The sequence below is a fragment of the Musca vetustissima genome, unplaced genomic scaffold (genome assembly GCF_032173495.1).
Source record: "Musca vetustissima isolate MV318-11 ecotype Yass unplaced genomic scaffold, APGP_CSIRO_Mvet_v1 utg13253, whole genome shotgun sequence".
In the NCBI taxonomy this organism is placed as follows: Eukaryota; Metazoa; Arthropoda; class Insecta; order Diptera; family Muscidae; genus Musca; species Musca vetustissima.
The window spans coordinates 25468-46093 of NW_026880658.1; the positions used below are offsets into that span (position 1 = coordinate 25468).

General features: G+C 32.1%; 2 protein-coding genes across 2 annotated transcripts in view; both read right to left on the reverse strand.

Moving 5' to 3' along the window:
* LOC133326390 (mitochondrial adenyl nucleotide antiporter SLC25A25) overlaps positions 1-18343 on the reverse strand; it is a 30354-nt gene extending 12011 nt beyond the window's left edge. The window contains exons 1-2 of the mRNA XM_061535043.1: positions 18232-18343; positions 17949-17996 (exon numbers count right to left, since the gene is read on the reverse strand). The gene's annotated coding sequence lies outside the window, so the exon portion shown is untranslated. The remainder of the gene's footprint in view (positions 1-17948; positions 17997-18231) is intronic.
* Positions 231-20156, reverse strand: LOC133326414 (uncharacterized protein DDB_G0271670-like). Its single transcript, XM_061535067.1, has 5 exons — positions 19383-20156; positions 18576-18702; positions 18416-18503; positions 18232-18343; positions 231-299 (listed from the first exon to the last, which is right to left on the reverse strand). Exons 1-5 carry the CDS (start codon positions 20130-20132, stop codon positions 231-233), a joined length of 1146 nt encoding a protein of 381 aa, XP_061391051.1. The 5' UTR covers positions 20133-20156.
* Positions 20157-20626: the final 470 nt, after the last annotated feature.

Genomic DNA, 20626 nt, shown 5'->3' on the forward strand with positions numbered 1-20626 from the left:
TTCTCCCTAGAACTTCACACACACACACACACACAACATAAAATGAATTGATAACACAACACTCTGAACAGCAAAAAAAGCAATGACGATGTTGAACTCGTTCTGTTTACTTCTTGACTAGAATCGAAAGAGCTTTTTTCGCCAAGCAAAGTTGTTGTTTTGCTTTTTTCTGTAGTTGTTATTATTATTCACACTGTAGTAAAAGGCAAGGCGGCCAAAGTTCTCTTTTACTATGTTTTGTCTTGTGGGCTTGACGTTATATTTTGACGAAAACGACGACAACCACGACGTCTTTCGTTCTATATCAGTTTTACATTGAATTAAAAAGCAATAAATGAACACACATTCACACGCACAAACAGGAATACATACAATGCATACGCGCTCTGCACTCATCAACAAGTGTTTGTTTGATTGGACAGACAGACAGATTCGACAAAAACCCAAACCACTGTGAATGGAATCAGGAAAACCCAATTCAAACATTGTATATTTTGTTTTATTTTTGTTGTTTTATACACCAATGGCATTTTTGTTGTCGTTGTTGCTGTTTTTATTTTTATTATTTATATGTTACAATGACCTGTTGTTGTTGTTGGTGGTGGTTAGTTAAGGTCAGTTTTTTGTCATATATTTTTTGTGAGAAGACAAGTTCATTGGCATGTGGATATGAATGACAAGGCAGAAGAAAAAAGAGTAGGGGGCGAGAGAGACAGAAATACTCTTAAAAACATTTCCACATAAATAACCCCCTTTACAAATGTATTACAAGATTTTAAGCACATTTTATACTGTCAAGGTTGTTTTTGTAGTATAACATAACTTAATGATATGACAAAGTTAACACAGAGAACACAGCTGGCAAAGAGCGAGAGAGTGAGGTAGATAGAGGGAGAGAGAATGTGACAATGTCACAGAGGATTCTTGCAAACAGATGGTAATGTTAAATAGAGCAACAATTTAATAAAAAGAAAAGTGTAGCAAGAATGAAAGAAAGAAAGTGATGAGGGAATTTTATAGTACATCAACCTCCCCCCTCCAGTCCCTGTCTATATATATATATATATATATATATATAAATAAAAATACACTCTTAAAATACACCCTCAAATTACTGACAGATTTGTGAAGTACTTTGACTCGGACAAATGAGAAGAATTATAGGGCGCCAAAGTTAAATTGAATCAATCTATTTTGAAAAAATATATATGCATACAGTGAATAAATAAAGTAATCATCAAAAATATCATATTTATATAAATATTTAATTTAATACGGAGTAACTGTATTTCCCTGTTTGATGTTGTTAATTGCAAAAATATGATTCATAACCAAAAATGAATGTGCATAATCATCACTTTCCTTGCAAATCATGTATAAGCCAGTTCAATTGATATGAAATATTATCTGTTTATTTTTTAGTAATATTACTTAGAGAAAAAAGTAAATAATAATGGAAAAACGTTTCTGAAACGTTTTTATCCACGCAAAAAAATTAAAAAAATAATAACTTCAAAAGATTTTTTTAAGTTTTTTTTTAATTTACGTAAATACATTTTTGTTTCTTTATTATTTCCAAGGTAATACACACATGAATTTGCAAAAATAAATATATATTTTTGTACATACATTCCCTAATCACAAATATGCCAAAAATTATTAAAGATTAAACATCGACAGAGGCTCGTGACATTCGTGATAACTGACTAGAAGTGTTGTTATCACCACGACCACCCAAAAACCATTTGATGATAAGTCACTCGATGTGAATTGATAAAAAACCGTGTATGGGGAATTCATTTATTTATTTCGTATATAATCGGTATGTATATACATATTCGAAACCAATATACATATTTATGATTATAATAAAATAATGTCTGGTCTGAAAATATTATAGTTATGGAAAAATTGAACAGGTAAATTGAAATAAAAAACATTCGATTGAATGATAGATAACATAATTTAGTAAAAATATGAAATTATTTTGTAAAAAAAAACAGCAAAATATTTACGGTTCATAATTGGAGAAATCTGAGGGGGGAATTAAAAATAACAAAAATAGTTACTGTTGCTCATTTGACCCGATAAAATTATATAGGTATCAATCTTCAACTTCATCCAAAACTTGAAAAAGTAGACTAATAATTTTGACCTCTTGAGTGAACAGAAAACAAGCTGGTAAGCTATGACCTTGGGAGTTTGGTGTATCATTTAGAATAAATCGGACGAATATACACTTGTGGCCAAAACTAAAGCAACTGAAATTGCAAACTTGAAAATGAAGTTATAGTGAACGGTTTTTTTTCAGAAATAAATTTTTAAAAAAACCTTCTATGGAAACTAAATTGGCTGAATTTTTGCATAATCAAAACTAAAGCAACTTTTTGATTTTTTCTTATAAATAAGCAAATTTTGCTAGTAATCGACAGCACAACCATTATTATTCATTGCAGAAGCACATCTACGAGGCAGTCAATCAATGAGATGCTCAATTCGATCCTTGGGTATACTACTCCTTGCATCCTCCTTGCTCTATTGGTTGATTTTGCTATCTATGATAATCTATAGATTTTTTCTATAGGGTAATGATCTGATGATTGTGGTGGCCGTAACCCTGATTTTTGTCTCCCACAAACCTTGGGTGTTTGGTGTATCATTTCGAATAAATAGGACGAATATACACTGGTGGTCAAAACCAGTGTTGCCAATTTAGCACTTTTAGTGCTAGATTTAGCACTTTTCAAAATCGTTTAGCACCGAAAAAATTGATCTAGCACCTAGCATCTTTTTTAGCACTTTTTATTTTTTTCTGGATATTTTCAAAATATTCCGTCTATTTGATTTTATACCAAAAAAATTGCCGTTTTTCGATTCCACATAGAATTTTTTTATGTTTCACGCTATGATCTTTATTTATTTTTAATGTTAAAGAAGTGTCAGTATATCTGTGAACAAGTAAAAAAACCCGACCCGGCCGAACTTGTTATAAACACCATGCTAAACACCTGCACCACGTGGTGTTTATTAAAATTTTCTTAAAACATTGGCTGGTATTAGGTTGTTTATTTGGAAAAAACAATGCTGATTATATTTTATATTATAAACTATCTGGAATGTCAAATTATAGCCACTTATAGGGTCACGTCCCACCTTATATGGAAGTTATGTCAAAAATGGACATACATCGAAAAATTTCGCCAATTTTATACAACCACTTCGGTGGGAAAAGGGTTTTAAAACTTTAAAATGATGCGAATAGGACGGACATTTTATATGGAGTATATGAACAAATATAGAAATTGTCCACATAAATATTTTCTACCCTAACAAAACCCATAGAATACGGCTAAATCCCTCAAAATGCCGAAAATAGGCCTCCGAACCCTACGCGCAATGTGATATTACAATCAATTCTATTAAAAAACGTCCCCGACCGCTCTCTGAGGCTACCCTGAGAGGGCCCAATATTGATAATTGTTGGTATGGAGATTTTCTGCCTAATGGGAATCCAAAATATAAAATTGGAACCACTTCGGTTGAATAATGTGCCTAAAGTCACCAAGCCACCGAATTATGATGGTACCGCTATATACTAAAACCCATATTGATAATGTTTGTTAGGCAGATTTTTTATACCCTCAGCCTTATGGCTAATGAGGGTATATACACTTTGATCCGGTGAAAATGTGCCTCATCGAGATATTGGTTTTAGATCACATGTTTCTTTGGACCAAATCCGTTTCAGAAAATATAGGCCGTCTGGCTGGCTGGCTGGTGCGCACGATAACTCTCGAAGGGAATAATCAATTTCATCCATTTGCATTTAATAGTTCTTCCAAACATAGTTTAAGTTCGAAGATGCTGAGAATATCGGCACTCCTTCTGGTACCTCCCCCACAAAATGGTCAAAATTATGCTAAAAACTAATTTCATAATAACATGCAAACGGAACATTCGATTTTAACGAAACTTTGTACAACCTATTATCTTTACCCACAGAGGGTCAAAATATTTATAAATGCAATATCAGGCGATTATTGCATTGGTATATTATCTATACCAATTCCGAAGATTGGACCCAATAGTTTATACAATTTTATCAATATTAAATCCGAAACCTAATTGATAAAAACATATTTCTTATATACAGCTAATAATAACATCTGTGTTTAATTCCGAAGACCTCCGCAAACCATAAGCTGGGGGTATATCTCTGTCGGTAACACCGACTGACACTCTTTTACTTGTTTCCAATGAAAATCGAAACTATCAAATTATAGCTAATTCGGTTGGGGCTACCCTAAAAAGAAGAGATAAATCCCATTTTCATTTTCCATTTTCAGAATTTCAAAGATCTGTCATCAATATTGCGAGCTATATATACATGGCTATATCGACTTAGAAATTTATTCTGACTATGAATAAGTAGGATATCAGATGCATATTTCCAGGTTTCATTATTAGCTTTAAGCGAAATTCCTTCTATAAACTTTTTAGCACTTTTATTCAGCACTTTTTTAAATTTTTTAGCACTTTCTAGCATTTTTTTAAACAAAATCTAGCATTTTTTAATGACAAAGTTTTGGCAACACTGGTCAAAACTAAAGCAACAGAAATTGCTTGGAAATGATGTTATAGTGAACAATTTTTTTTCAGAAATTCATTTTTGGAATAAAAATTATTCTATGAAAAACTATATAGACCCAATTTTTGTATGGTCAAAACTAAAGCAACTTTATGATTTTTTTCTTATAAACAAGTAATTGACAGCATAACCATTATTTTTCATTACAGAAGCAGTTAATCAATGAAATGGTCCATTCGATCCTTGGGTAAACTATTCCTTGCATCCTGAACCTTTTGGTAAAAGGTTGTAATAACAGCACATTATTACATTTTTATATATAAGCATATTTTAATTGAATTTAAAGCTATATTATTAATTTCATTAATTAGCCAATTATTATATAATTATTAAAAAAAACTATTACATGTGCACTATAATTATTACAAAAATAATTATTGCATCCATAATATCGATAATGATCTTATGCGAACTTATAATTTCCACAAGGGCTATATTATTTGTTATTTTTTTTAAGATTAATAACCAACCACTTAATTCGAACAAAAAAAAGAAAACTGATGAATAACAAAAGTTGTTGCTCGTGCAACGACTTAGTTGGCAACAATCCAACCTAGAAACGAAATCGAAAGATTAAAAATAGAACGACGTTCCTTTTTTGCAATTCTATTCTGTGTAGAAGAAAATAAATAACAAAAACAAGAATGCGAATAAGAATTCACAAATTAAATAGAAATGCTAGCGAATTGTATGACCAGGCCAATAACACAACAATACGACATGGTAATATTAAAGTGGAAACAGATAGACTAAACCGATATTTTGTGGTTTTTAGGACATTCAATTAGAACGGTTTTTACTGATAACCCAACGAACAAAAGGTATTTTTTGTAGAAACAAAAAGTAATACAATTTCTTTTCAAAATACATACATATATATTATTCATAAGACTTTTATTTAATTTTCAAATACGACCTGTGAAATATTTTTGAAAATGTGCCAAGGAACAAACGAAAGAATTTAAATACAACGACACCCATTTTTTTTGTCAAATATTCCAATGTCATAGACACGCCCCAATAATTTGGTGATAAGAAAATTTGCAGCAAACAACAACAAGAAAAAAGAAATCAAATGAAGAACGAAGTTGTTGTTGTTGGCGGTTTCAACTTATCTATAACTTTTATCAGAAATAATATTTCAAATGTTGGTTTTAATTGCAAATCTTTGGAATCGATTAAATTTCATCGGAAGAAAAATAATTTTCAATCATAAATTCAAAGTTCAAAAAGTAACGATAAATTGTCCAACAATAATAAACTGCATATGTATAACGTCATCATATAATTATAGAATATTTGGGAAAATATTGGTTGCAAACCACGTCATCTCATACAAAAATTTAGAATATTGAACATAAATAAAAAACAATTATTATTAATATTGTTAAATAATATTAAAAAAAATAATTACAAATATTTGTATGTAGTAGAATGTATTGGAACATGTTTGGAGTTTATTGTCAAGCTGAAACACCCAACCCGATTTGTATAAACAACCCGATCCATCACTTCCATTAAATCTCGAAAATATATCGAACTCCATAAAAAGAAAAATAGCTCAATACAATTATTGACCCTCCTCCATGCTTTTCCATACCTTTGCAATACAGGAAAATTACCCTTTAATTTTTTGACTTTCTCACGGTCATTTTTTACATATCTGAGTCTTTAATATTTAACTTTAAATAATCCGAGAGCATAATATTTCTCCACTGAGTCGGATTCCAATTCAGTATGAGCTTTTGCGAAAGGTAATCTAACTTTCCGTTTTTTAGAAATAAAAGGACTTTCTGAAGGTTTTCGGGCATGTAGGCCTGCTACCATAGCTCGTCCACGCTCTAAAAAAATGGAAGAAATTCTGGTACCTCCCCCACAAAATGGTCAAAATTATGCTAAAAACTAATTTCATAATAACATGCAAACGGAACATTCGATTTTAACGAAACTTTGTACAACCTATTATCTTTACCCACAGAGGGTCAAAATATTTATAAATGCAATATCAGGCGATTATTGCATTGGTATATTATCTATACCAATTCCGAAGATTGGACCCAATAGTTTATACAATTTTATCAATATTAAATCCGAAACCTAATTGATAAAAACATATTTCTTATATACAGCTAATAATAACATCTGTGTTTAATTCCGAAGACCTCCGCAAACCATAAGCTGGGGGTATATCTCTGTCGGTAACACCGACTGACACTCTTTTACTTGTTTCCAATGAAAATCGAAACTATCAAATTATAGCTAATTCGGTTGGGGCTACCCTAAAAAGAAGAGATAAATCCCATTTTCATTTTCCATTTTCAGAATTTCAAAGATCTGTCATCAATATTGCGAGCTATATATACATGGCTATATCGACTTAGAAATTTATTCTGACTATGAATAAGTAGGATATCAGATGCATATTTCCAGGTTTCATTATTAGCTTTAAGCGAAATTCCTTCTATAAACTTTTTAGCACTTTTATTCAGCACTTTTTTAAATTTTTTAGCACTTTCTAGCATTTTTTTAAACAAAATCTAGCATTTTTTAATGACAAAGTTTTGGCAACACTGGTCAAAACTAAAGCAACAGAAATTGCTTGGAAATGATGTTATAGTGAACAATTTTTTTTCAGAAATTCATTTTTGGAATAAAAATTATTCTATGAAAAACTATATAGACCCAATTTTTGTATGGTCAAAACTAAAGCAACTTTTTGATTTTTTTTTTGTAAATAAGCAATTTTTGCTAGTAATCGACAGCATAACCATTATTTTTCATTACAGAAGCAGTTAATCAATGAAATGGTCCATTCGATCCTTGGGTAAACTATTCCTTGCATCCTGAACCTTTTGGTAAAAGGTTGTAATAACAGCACATTATTACATTTTTATATATAAGCATATTTTAATTGAATTTAAAGCTATATTATTAATTTCATTAATTAGCCAATTATTATATAATTAAATTAAAAAACTATTACATGTCCACTATAATTATTACAAAAATAATTATTGCATCCATAATATCGATAATGATCTTATGCGAACTTATAATTTCCACAAGGGCTATATTATTTTTTATTTTTTTTTTAAGATTAATAACCAACCACTTATTTCGAACAAAAAAAAAAAGAAAACTGATGAATAACAAAAGTTGTTGCTCGTGCAACGACTTAGTTGGCAACAATCCAACCTAGAAACGAAATCGAAAGATTAAAAATAGAACGACGTTCCTTTTTTGCAATTCTATTCTGTGTAGAAGAAAATAAATAACAAAAACAAGAATGCGAATAAGAATTCACAAATTAAATAGAAATGCTAGCGAATTGTATGACCAGGCCAATAACACAACAATACGACATGGTAATATTAAAGTGGAAACAGATAGACTAAACCGATATTTTGTGGTTTTTAGGACATTCAATTAGAACGGTTTTTACTGATAACCCAACGAACAAAAGGTATTTTTTGTAGAAACAAAAAGTAATACAATTTCTTTTCAAAATACATACATATATATTATTCATAAGACTTTTATTTAATTTTCAAATACGACCTGTGAAATATTTTTGAAAATGTGCCAAGGAACAAACGAAAGAATTGAAATACACCGACACCCACTTGTTTTTGTCAAATATTCCAATGTCATAGACACACCCCATAATTTGCTGATAAGAAAATTTGCAGCAAACCACAACAAGATTATAAGAACTCAAATGAAGAACGAAGTTGTTGTTCTTGGGGTTTTAAACTTATCTATAAATTTTATCAGAAATAATATTTCAAATGTTGGTTTTAATTGCAAATCTTTGGAATCGATTAAATTTCATCGGAAGAAAAATAATTTTCAATCATAAATTCAAAGTTCAAAAAGTAACGATAAATTGTCCAACAATAATAAACTGCATATGTATAACGTCATCATATAATTATAGAATATTTGGGAAAATATTGGTTGCAAACCACGTCATCTCATACAAAAATTTAGAATATTGAACATAAATAAAAAACAATTATTATTAATATTTTTAAATAATATTAAAAAAAATAATTACAAATATTTGTATGTAGTAGAATGTATTGGAACATGTTTGGAGTTTATTGTCAAGCTGAAACACCCAACCCGATTTGTATAAACAACCCGATCCATCACTTCCATTAAATCTCGAAAATATATCGAACTCCATAAAAAGAAAAATAGCTCAATACAATTATTGACCCTCCTCCATGCTTTTCCATACCTTTGCAATACAGGAAAATTACCCTTTAATTTTTTGACTTTCTCACGGTCATTTTTTACATATCTGAGTCTTTAATATTTAACTTTAAATAATCCGAGAGCATAATATTTCTCCACTGAGTCGGATTCCAATTCAGTATGAGCTTTTGCGAAAGGTAATCTAACTTTCCGTTTTTTAGAAATAAAAGGACTTTCTGAAGGTTTTCGGGCATGTAGGCCTGCTACCATAGCTCGTCCACGCTCTAAAAAAATGGAAGAAATTCGATTGAATTTCTTGTATTTTTTCAAAGTCAATTATCGTGGCATGATTAAGGCAAATATGTGTATATATTTTAATACAAATAAGACACATTCCATTGAAGATGTATTAAAATTTAAAAAAAACATATAGGTATATTACGACTTCTATAAAATTTAGCAAAAAAAAAATAAATAGAAATAAATTTAATTTTACAATTTTTTTATTTAATACTTATCCCACCCGTTCTGAATTGTCATTCAAGAAATTGGCTTTCAAATATTGCCAATAAAGAATGAAATTTATGAGCTATTTATATATATATATATATATATATATATTATAAAAATTAATCTACTTTTCATATATATTATAAAAAATAAAACAACATTTTCATTAAAATTTATAACCCTAACCACGTGATTGAGGAAAACGTATGTCAACGAAAAGAAAAACAAAATGAAAAAAATCTGATGAAATTATTTCACAAAATAAAAACAGAAGCTGTCCCTGTGTTTTGAATCTTATTTCACTTGTCCATTCAAACATAAACACACCTACTCTTTAAAAATGGTGATAGAAATAAAATTAAAATGAAAAAACACACACACAATATTAAAATAAATACCTAGCAACGGAATAATCAGCAAATGGGAACAATCTTTTTTTTGTTCTAATTTAAATACAAAATATCAGAAAAAACATTTCAAATTGTTGATTGGTCTACCAGGTTAAAAAAAACTGGATTATTTGTAGACAAAAAAAAATAATGTATTCGTAAAGACAGTTAGTAACCAAAATTTTGAAAAAATATGTACATATACATTTATTTTACAAATAAATTATGGGTCGTCTGCATATACGTAAACAAATAATAGCTGATAGATCCACTTCATTTCATTTTAATACTAGTCTAAACAGCTGGGATTTGATATCTTGGATTACACATCGACTTGATTTAGTCCAAACGCTCGTTAATGCCTTGAGCGTTTGAAAATGAATAGATGTATACCGTTGAGCATAAAAGTATGCACTGACAAATCTATAGGTTTAAATAATCCTCGTGAAAGTTGCAAATCGATTTAAAATTTAATTTTTATATAAATTGTTGTCAACAGATAAAATAAAGTTCTGCAATGTGTAAATTTTTGGCAATTTGGGCCAAGTATTTATAAAGAAAATCAAAAGTCGATCTTTAAAAGTCGTCTTCGTAATTTCCTGAAAGACAAAAAGTGGACTTCAATTTTTTGACTTTTCTATAAAAAAGTCGATCAATCAATTAGTCGAAAGTCGATTTACATATCCCTAATAGCAAATAGAATAATAATCTACTTATTTTACTAGTTTTGCAACTTTTTACTTGTAAACCGTTACTGAACCCACAGAAGTGGTAAGAGAGCACAAAACAAAATGACCTTCTCTTTGTAAACTTTTTACTCGAGAAATTTGGACGAGTAAAAACGGTAAACCGGAATGCCAACTACTGATTGGCTGTTATGTTGATTTTGAAGTATTGCCATCAAATTTTGGCATATTTACTAGATTTGCGTTCCCGAACTTTTCAAATTATTTTGTACTCTGAGAGCGATTTTGAAATGTTTCCCTTTAAACAGCTTTACTTTACAAATTCTAAAATTTCGATATCCGAAAAAATTGATCAGACCTTTTAAATGTGTTTAGTACCACACTCCATTTCATTTCACATTTATTCATGGAATATTGTATTAATAAAAACAAGTCGGAGACAATCAATGACGTCAATTAAAATTAGACAAACTACAAAAGAAATTCCATATAAATATTATAATAAGTCGAATTTGTTTCAGCGAATTTAAAATATTCACACGCAACAAGACGATAATTACCTACCAACAACATACCTTCCACTCTCCTTTTAAACAATAGTATATGAGGCAATGTGATATATCGAAAACAAAAAAACATATTTCGGTTACCAACCTAAAACTCGATTAGTATCTCCCTCCCCGCTCTCTTCAACCAAATATCAAATTATAAGCTGAAATAAAATTTGCAAAAAAAAAAGTGGAAAAATGAGACGTATAAATCGTGAGAAGAATTCAAACTGGTATTCGTCTGCACAACTAATACAATAATCCCGTTTCGAGTGTCAACAAGCTTAGCAACAAGTCGGCTAGTCATAATTTTACAAAACAGAAATACATAAATTTGCATATGTATGGCACACAACTGAATCCATAGACAAAAAACAAGTAGATGACCTTTGAAAGACTAAAGACGGTAAATAAAAACAAGACTATATGTAAAAGACACTCTCGCACACACAAGTATTCATTAAGCCTCGACATGTCTACGTTTGATTCACAAGAAACAGAAACAACAAGTATATCCAGCAGTTGTGTGTGTGCCGATATGGCTAAATTTGATGTTATACACGCGCCTCGCCTTTACTACACCAAAAAAAGAAACCTTATAAATTCCTAAACCACTACATATGTATATAACCACAATATAGACATGAAAAATATTATATATCTCTGTGTGTTTGCAGTTTCTGTTAGGGGGCTCGTTTTCAAATGCGGCATTTTGATTGGCTGTTTGTCAGCTTGCTTTGGGGCTAACTAGGCAAGCAGGCGAAAACAGCTGAGAGGAAAACTTTCATTCAAAACATGGCAAAAAAAAGCTCACATAAGTTTCACTTGTGGGGAAAAACCGAAGAAGGGGGAAAATAAACTGTTAACAAACACACATAAATCGTGTGTAATCCCATATCACACGCACGTGTATGTAGGCTATGTGAGCATTTTTGCTGTGTCAAATACATACATTATAAATGTCATCATCAACAACAGTCTTATTCATGGTGTATTGTATGCAGTCGGGTTTCGTATACATAATAGTTTCAAAGTTAAATCATTTCGTGTGTTCCATATAAACACTATATTGGCTCACTCAGCCCAAAACAGCAACAACTGGTCTTGGAGACACAAGAAGAATAGAATTATTCAATGTTACAATTGCTTTACACTTAAAGGTAGTATACGAAAATTTCTTCTTGGGTTATGGTAAATAAATCAACAGGTAAATAAATTGAAACATACACTGACGGCCAAAACTAAAGCAACCAAAATTGCAAGGTTAATAAATGACGCATAACTCTTTCAAAAATAAAGATATCGTGTTGGTTTTTTCAGTTTTAAATAGGGTACGTACTTAATTCACTTTCCAAAAATAAATAATAACTTATGGATTGTCTCAATTTTTGCATGGGCGAAACTACAGTACAAACAGATGAGCTCTAAAATTGTTGTTGTAACAGGTTGGCTGTTGATGAAAGTTTTTTCCTAAAAATTTTGATAAAAAAAAACGGAAAAAGGAAAATAAATTAATTATTAGGAAATCGGTTTTGAACAGGTGTCACCTCTATTGACTTTAGATATACGTCTATAGGCTCGTACGGACAATTGAATAGATGGTGTGTGTCGTGAGGGCTTTGATGGCAGGAGGGGCACCTTTTTAGGGTTCCGGGGACAATGCGCTCTCGATACGAGTTGAGAACATTGCTGTATCCCGACCTTAGTTGTGCCAGAATTAAACGGGTTTGCCTAGGAAGAAGCCTCTCACTCACTCATCTTGTAGGACTTTATTGCATCTGTAGCCATTTATGGCTTCGGAGACCGCCAGTTGATGCACGGATTTCATCGCGTTTGCTATCGACAATATGTAGACGTCCGATGGAATGATGTCTTGGATGCCATCACGATAGCGCCTGAAGTTCTGGCGGAGGTGGATCTGTCATCACTGTGTGATGGTTAGGATGACACGGCAGATAGCATGCCAGCAGGAACTGTCTAGTTAACAACACATTATTTTGCTTGACTGACAGCATCATAATGGAGGTGATCGACGCTCGTCATCTGGACACAGCCGGTTGCAATTCGGAGTGCATTATTTTGGGTTGTTTGCAAGGATCTCCATTGTGTGTCACAAAGGAAGGAAGTCCAAATTGGGGCAGCATAATTCAGGAAGGAACGACCTATGCCCTTATTATTCGTTACCAACATTTCTTTATCCTGCATGCGAGGAGTCCAACCCAAGGATTTTCGGATTATGGACGGTGGGGATGGCTCAGAAGGTGGAATTTGTATCAAACGCCTTGGACAGATCAAAAGCTGTCACAATGGTCCGTTCAGGTGGTCGTAGCTGATTGATGCCATTCTCAATTTTTGGAAGTAATTCCTTGCAAAGCCGTCGTTGTGCTATATGATTCCCTGAATTTTTTGCAAAGCCGTCGTTGTGCCATATGATTCTCTGAAACCGTGTTGGTGGGTAGCAAGAACGAAATGCTGTTTCAGTTACGGAAGCAATAGAGATTCTAAAATCTTGGCTACTGGTGACAGAAGAGAAATCGGGTGGTAGGATTCCCCATTAGTAGCGGATTTATCAGGTTTTAGGATTGGAATAATCCGGGAAACTTTCCAAATGTCAGGAATTACCAACTGTGACATCGATAACTCGAGAACTTTGGTCAGATAGTTCCAAGCTTCTTTAACATGAACATGGATATGCCGTCTGGACCAAGGGCTTTGGATGGCTTGGATTTGGAGATAGTTGTATCTACCTCTAAAATTGTAGTTATTTTTACCGCTTTTTTACTATGTTTTGGTTTCTGCACCTATTTCGATTCTTATAGATCATTTTTAAATGGACATAATTACAATAACATTTGTCTGGTTTTCAATTTTGACCAACTACAGAAAAATATACAAAATAGGAAACAAATACAGTACTCCAACATAACTGTTAATTACCAGTGAATATGGAAATAATGTATCACAGAAAATAATGTCGGAGAAATATTCCATGAATAAATCCGTAATTTCTCGAACTATAAGTTAATTTTATGCAACTGGAGCAGTAGTGACAGTTCAGCACAGAGGAAGGCTGCAAAAGAACATCAGTTCGTACTGACAACCAATCAGCAAAAAAAAAAATACCCATTTAAGAGTTCAAGTGAATTTGTTAGACGGTTATACTTGGATATAACCTCAACAACAGAGCGTGTAAAAGCTATGGTAGCAGGTCTACATGCCCGGAAACTATCTAGAAAGTTCTTTATTTCTGAAAAGAATTGGAAAGTTAGATTGCATTTCGCAAAAGCTCTATTAATTGGATGAATTAAAGTTAAATTACCATGAGAAAGGCCAAAAAATGAAAGGCTTGTGCCACAGTATTGCAAGGGTACTGGGAAGCATGGAGGAGGATCAATAATGGTATTGGGCTGTTTTTCTTTTTATGGAGATCGATATATTTACAAGATGAAGATTATGAAGTAATGGATCGGATTGTTTATAACGCTATGGTTCCCTTTGCTGAAGAAAATATGCCCCTTGTTTGAGTGTTTCAGTTTAACAATAACCTTCAAACATACACAAAAACATGTCAAAGATTGGTTGCGGAAGTCAAAAATCAGGTTTTTTATAATAGTCAACACAATGATCAGATCTCTAGAAAAATCTTTGGGGTATCATAGATAGAAAAATAAAAATGTGCTTCACAGACATAACCTCTTCCCAAGGTTTCAGGATACAAGGAATAGCATACCCAAGGATCAAATTGAGCATTTTATTGATTCAATGTCTCGTAGGTGTGCTGCCGTAATGTAAAATGCGATTTGATACCCCTAAACACAAACATTATCCTAATAGATATTTATATTCCAGATTATGTCTATTTGATATTCATCATATCAAAAAAAATATAAATCTGTTATATAAAATACTCTTCTATTTGTATAAATTTCTAATGACAAAAATTAGAACAGTTCTTAAGAAACAAAAAATCATATTCCTTTTTATAACTTTTTCTGCATCTCATTAATCTAATAACGCACCTACAAAGTTCATCATTAGTTCAATTAACAAGGTTATTATTCGGAAAACAACAAGCAAAGACAAAACAAAAATTATATTTGAACATTGGTCGAGACATATTTTTTCCTGTTAGAAACGTCATATTTGCGTTGCAGACACAAAAGAACGAAAACAATGAATAAAAAAGGAAAAAAAAAACCTAACCACTAAAGCACATGACTGACTGTGGAAAATAATAATAAATTGTGTTAGCATTGAAAATAAAAAAGAATGAAGAAAAAAATAAACAATCAGCCTACACAAAAAAATATATGTACATATGTATATATACATATATTCATATATGTTTATATATTTGCATTTCCACGCCATTACTTTTTAGCATATAATTTGTGTTTCTTCTTCTCCCGTACTTGTGTTTTTCTGCCGAAAACAATAGTTTCCACTACAAAGAGGTAGGTCTGCGATCCGAAACGACACAAATCTCACTTGACCAAACTCTCTCTCCATTGTGTAAAAGCAGTAGGGCTGCTACACCGACAGTATATTCTTCCACCTCAGTGTGAGGATTTTGAAATACTCATTCCTAACAGATAATCCTAGGCAATTGGTGTACCTCGGTTCCTCTACGATGAATAACATAGTTTCAAGAGTTTTGTGTGATAACTTTCAATTAAACTGAACAACCATTGGAGGGGTTTTCAAGCAAAAATTGTAGCAATCATGAGGCTTGCACATAATTATTCAAGGAACGCATGACGGGGGACGATATGCGTCGATAGTAATTGGTATCTTATTGGATAAAAATCTACTCTATGAAAAAATATTGTCTTGTCTTCAAAGAGAAGATCTATGCGTCAATAGACATAACGGGATATCTATTTTGAGATAAGAAGGAAACGATCGAAAATCTATTCCGTATATGTCTAATGTAGACTGTTTGGTAGGTACGATCATCATTTAGAATTTTGTCAACAAATTGTCATGGTTGAAATCTCTTCCTTTTTACTCCTCTTTTTCCAATTTTTTCAGGACGAACGCAATGGACTAACCAATGTTAGTCCATTGTCTAAAAATCGACGTATTTAAAATCTAATATATGCCAAATCATATGTCCTGAAATGCTTGTCTTAGGTTTAGTTTTTGTCGTGATATTTTATGAGATTTTCTTCAGGAGCTTTATGAAAGGGAAACTTTCTTTAGATCTTCTATTGCAGGTTATTTACTGGTTTTTGGAGATAAATCATGGCTACATATAATGAGCTGGAAGGTCAATTATTACAACTCAACGAAATTATCGTTGTCATTTTAATGACCGAACAGCAACCAGTCACAACATGATTAGGAACTTAGTCTCCCGTTTTGAGGAACACGGAAGAGTGTCAGATCTTCCAGGAAGAGGTTGATCTGTGCGCAATGAAACAGTTGTGGAGGCTGTACGACAGAGTATAAACGAAGATCTATTTGTCTCGACTCGTCGTCGTTGTACTCAATTGAGAATCTCCAGAACATCCCTGCAAAGAAATTTGAAGCGGAATCTTAACATTTTTCGGTATAAAATTCAAATGGCACAGAAACTGCTCCCCCAAGATCAAAAATATTACATTTATTTTTAATCCTTCAGTCCTTTTTGGGCCACCCTGACTATCGGATAAAAATCTACTCTATGAAAAAATATTGTCTGGTCTTCTAAGAGAAGATGTTCTTCAAACCTATGAGATGAATACCTTATTTTGGACTACTAAGAGAAAAATGCAGTCTTCTCGTCTTCCATGTGAAGTTCTTCAAGTTTCCTATGTTAGAAGATGTTCTTCGTGTTTCCTATAACGAGAAGAAGACCTCCTACAGACATTCAGTCCTTCTATGATAATAACAACAAAAGACATCTCTGACAATAACACCCATCACACCTTCGGGTATTCTATGAAAAGAAAAATTTTCTGATCTTCGATTATAAAAGAAACCTTATCTTCTTTTAGTCTTTTATGGAAATCTTTCTTTTGATTTTCAACGGGACCTTATATTGGTATTCGGTGAATTCTTCTGGTCCCATACAGTGTTACCGCTGGGAATTTTAAAAAAGTTGCACAAAAAGTTGCCCCCTTACTTTCCCGACACGTAAAAGTAAATTTGTCAATAAAACTGTTTCGAAAATATAACAGATATCCTTGGAACTCAAAAAACGACGTAAATGAATCTTAATTAGTTTAAATTTACAAATAAAAGGGAAAAAACCAACATAACAAAAATCGGAAAAAGTCAAAAAAAATCTTAAAAGATTGCAAATTGCGACTTTAGTCTCTCATATGATAAGTTGTTCAGTGTTCCTATTAAAGAATATCTCCTATGAGAAGACCAAATGACCAGGGGTCATTGTTTACCTTTTAGCACACATAATTATATGCTTCGTAGTAGATTTTATAATTTGAGTTATAAAATCCACAAAAGTATTATTTTTTTTAGGTCTCTACTAGAATGAATTAAATTGTGATGAAAGAACAATAACCATTCAAATAAATGAAAAATATGTAACATCGATATATTGGACGACTTTATTAAAAACCATACAAATGCATGTCTACAATGTAAAAAACTATAAATTTGATTGCATTTCTTCCAATACAAAAAATATATATTCAAGTGCTAGTAAATGTATAGGGGGAAAGGAAACGAAAGTTCACTAAACCATAAAAATGCAATAATAATAAACAAAAGAAACATGTATGTATGTGGGTTGTCGGGCTGCAGTTATTTGTAACGACTTTATAGATGAGACAGAACTATTATTACTATTTTTTTATTACTATTAATATGAAAAAGTAATGGAAGGGAGAGTGTCACGTCAATGACATTTATTGGTTCAAGTCAATTATCTATGAAAAGCCATCTAACTAATAATGATTTAACACTTGGACTAAATTGTGATTTGAGTTTATATAAATTAAATAAGAAAATCTAATTAATATACCTTTAAAAAACTTTCCTGACTTAATCATAAGTAGTTTTTAGCAAAATACTTGGTTTTTTGTTTTAATTAAATGGATATATAGAGTATTATTAAGGAATAAAAAAACAACGATATGAAAAATAGTAAAAGAATATACTTGTTGAATTTGTGTATAATACACAGATAAAAAGATTTCATTTAAACAAACATACTAATGAAATTTCAAGTCTAAGACCAATCGAAAAATATAGCAAAGTTATAAAAAAGAAAAACAAACGAAAAAGCTTCATCATTCATTACTTACAGTAGAATGCCGCCAAAATTTAATTAAATCGTGTATATCGGAAGAGGGTGCCAACAATAAAAAATCTCTCCATTCATTATAGCTAATATTTAAGCTACCATCCTGATCCATTCTATGAACAAAAAAGACAAATAATTTATTCGCTTAAAAATTGTATTTTGAGAGAAATGTGTGGTAGGCCAACCTGGAAAGTAAATGTTTGGCTTCTTCCATGTCTACTTCGATTCCTAAGTCCATAAATGCCGATATCAACTCCTCCAAATCGACTTTGCCTGCAAACAACAAAAATATCAATTAGATTTGATATTTTTTTTTAATTAGAAGCTCACACTCCCTCTACATACCATCTCGATTTTTGTCCAAGTGTGAAAATTGCAAACGTAAATTTTTCTCATGTTCTCGAACATAATGTACAAATTCAGCAAGACCCACATCGCCACTTTGTGTTTTATCAGAGTGTTCCAAGAATTTCTAAATTAAAAATAAAAGAAAAAACAAAAATCCGAAATTAAAATAAATTCAAAAGAAATAAATCTTGTAAAAATGACACTGATTCCTTTGAAAGACTACATTTATGAAATCGGTGATTATTCTGGTGTTCTATGACAATTTCTTCATTTGGTATTCTATGAGATTTTGTACGGCATATCACTCTTATTGGGATTATGACAAAGTCTTCTCATATAATACCTCCTTCAGGCCTTATGTGAGAAGACATATGATACCCCCTCCTTCTGAAAAAATTCTCTGATAAAAATGTTTGTGGTATTCAATACAAATGTGAGATCGTTCCTGATCGCTGCTAATGATCTTATATCGAATTATATATATATATATATATATAAATATGCCTGCTAATGAAAATGGAAATCCTTCCATTGAATCTTATTATTTGAATTCAAAAGATAAAACATATTTCAAATAAATCGTTTATTTTTGTACTTTTAACATTCTTACGACCAACATAACAGTTCAGTATTTGATTTTGAAACACCCTACAATGTTACCAAAAATATGCCTTTTAATTCATATAGACTACAATGTCATTGTGAAATAAATATTCCTACAAAACATATCAAGAGGCAAAATAAAAACAAAGCAGGTGCATATAATATATATGTACATACGTGCAACAGATCTTCTCAACTTACCTCAGCATATACACTTGACAGACCAAATTCTCGTAATGCCTCCGACAGATCATGTATATCGATGCGACCGTTACCATCACGATCGAGTTGTTTGAAAAGATTACCCAAACGTTCTTCATCCTCGTGTGGTAGTTCGGTTGGCAATTGGGCATGTGTTGCCGCACCAGACAAGAAATTTTGCAAGGTTGTGTTGGGAACATTGAGATGAGTGGCAGTACCACTGCTGCCGCCACCACCACTTTGGGGAAACTGTAAATTGTTGGATGATGAATGGTGATTATAGGCCGAGTTATGATAGGTGGTATTATGATTGTTATGGTGCAAATGTTGTTGTTGTGGTGGCTGTTGCGTTTGCTGCTGTTGTGATTGATCGGCAACTGAATTTGTATTTAGCACACTCTGTATGGGTATCAATTTGTGATGGGATTGTGCTGCTGTAGCTGTAGCGGCAGCAGCATGTGCTGATGCATTCTTAGCAACAAAATTGGCTGAGGTATTTGAATTTGTGTAAGCCGATGATTTTACAGGCGCAGCAGAGATAGCTGGTGACGATGGCTGTGACAATGATGCAGATCCAACATTGGACAATGATGAACTGGATGATGTCGATATGGATGAAGACGATGTGGACGAGGAGGAGGAGGACGACGAGGAACCTACACTGCTGCTGGAATTCGACGAACCCTTCTTCAACTGTTCAATTTCATTAACATTTGCACTCTTGTTGCTGCGCTCTTGCGTATTGACCATTCTAAAATCTTTTTTGGTTAACGTTCTCTGCTGCTCGTTTTTTGTTCGGTCTGTGTGCTTTCTTCTCTGTTTTTTACGGGGGAGTGGGGATTTCCTTTTTGGATTATTGAATAAAAAGCCCTCGAGTTTATTCAATAAAAGATAAGATAATTTTATTCTATTGAGAAAGATGTTCAATATTCTTTGGTTTTGGTTTGTTTTGAAATCGTTTGTGCACTTAAATGGGAAAGAACTGTAACAACACTTGATTTGCCTGAATCCTCTGGAAACGCTCCAACTGTATTCCTTCCTCTGTTGTATTCTCTGGCGCTCCACTCTCTCTCGCTCTCTCTTTTTAGCTGTTTCTCCAGTCTATGGTATCATTTTCGTTATATTTCCAATCGTTTTTTGCATACTTAAGCAATTATTCAATACGAATTTTAGTTTCGGCGTCCAATAGTCCTGCTAGTAGGGCGTTGAATATCTTTAATTGTTTATTTTGCTCTGCTTTCAAT

Coding starts and splice junctions, on each gene's coding strand:
- LOC133326414 (XM_061535067.1), bottom strand. CDS start 20,132: ATGGTCAATACGCAAGAGCGCAGCAACAAGAGTGCAAATGTTAATGAA. Junction 18,504..18,575: donor CTTGGACAAAAATCGAGATG/GTATGTAGAGGG, acceptor TGTTGTTTGCAG/GCAAAGTCGATTTGGAGGAG. Junction 300..18,231: donor AATTTTGGCGGCATTCTACT/GTAAGTAATGAA, acceptor AAACTGATATAG/AACGAAAGACGTCGTGGTTG.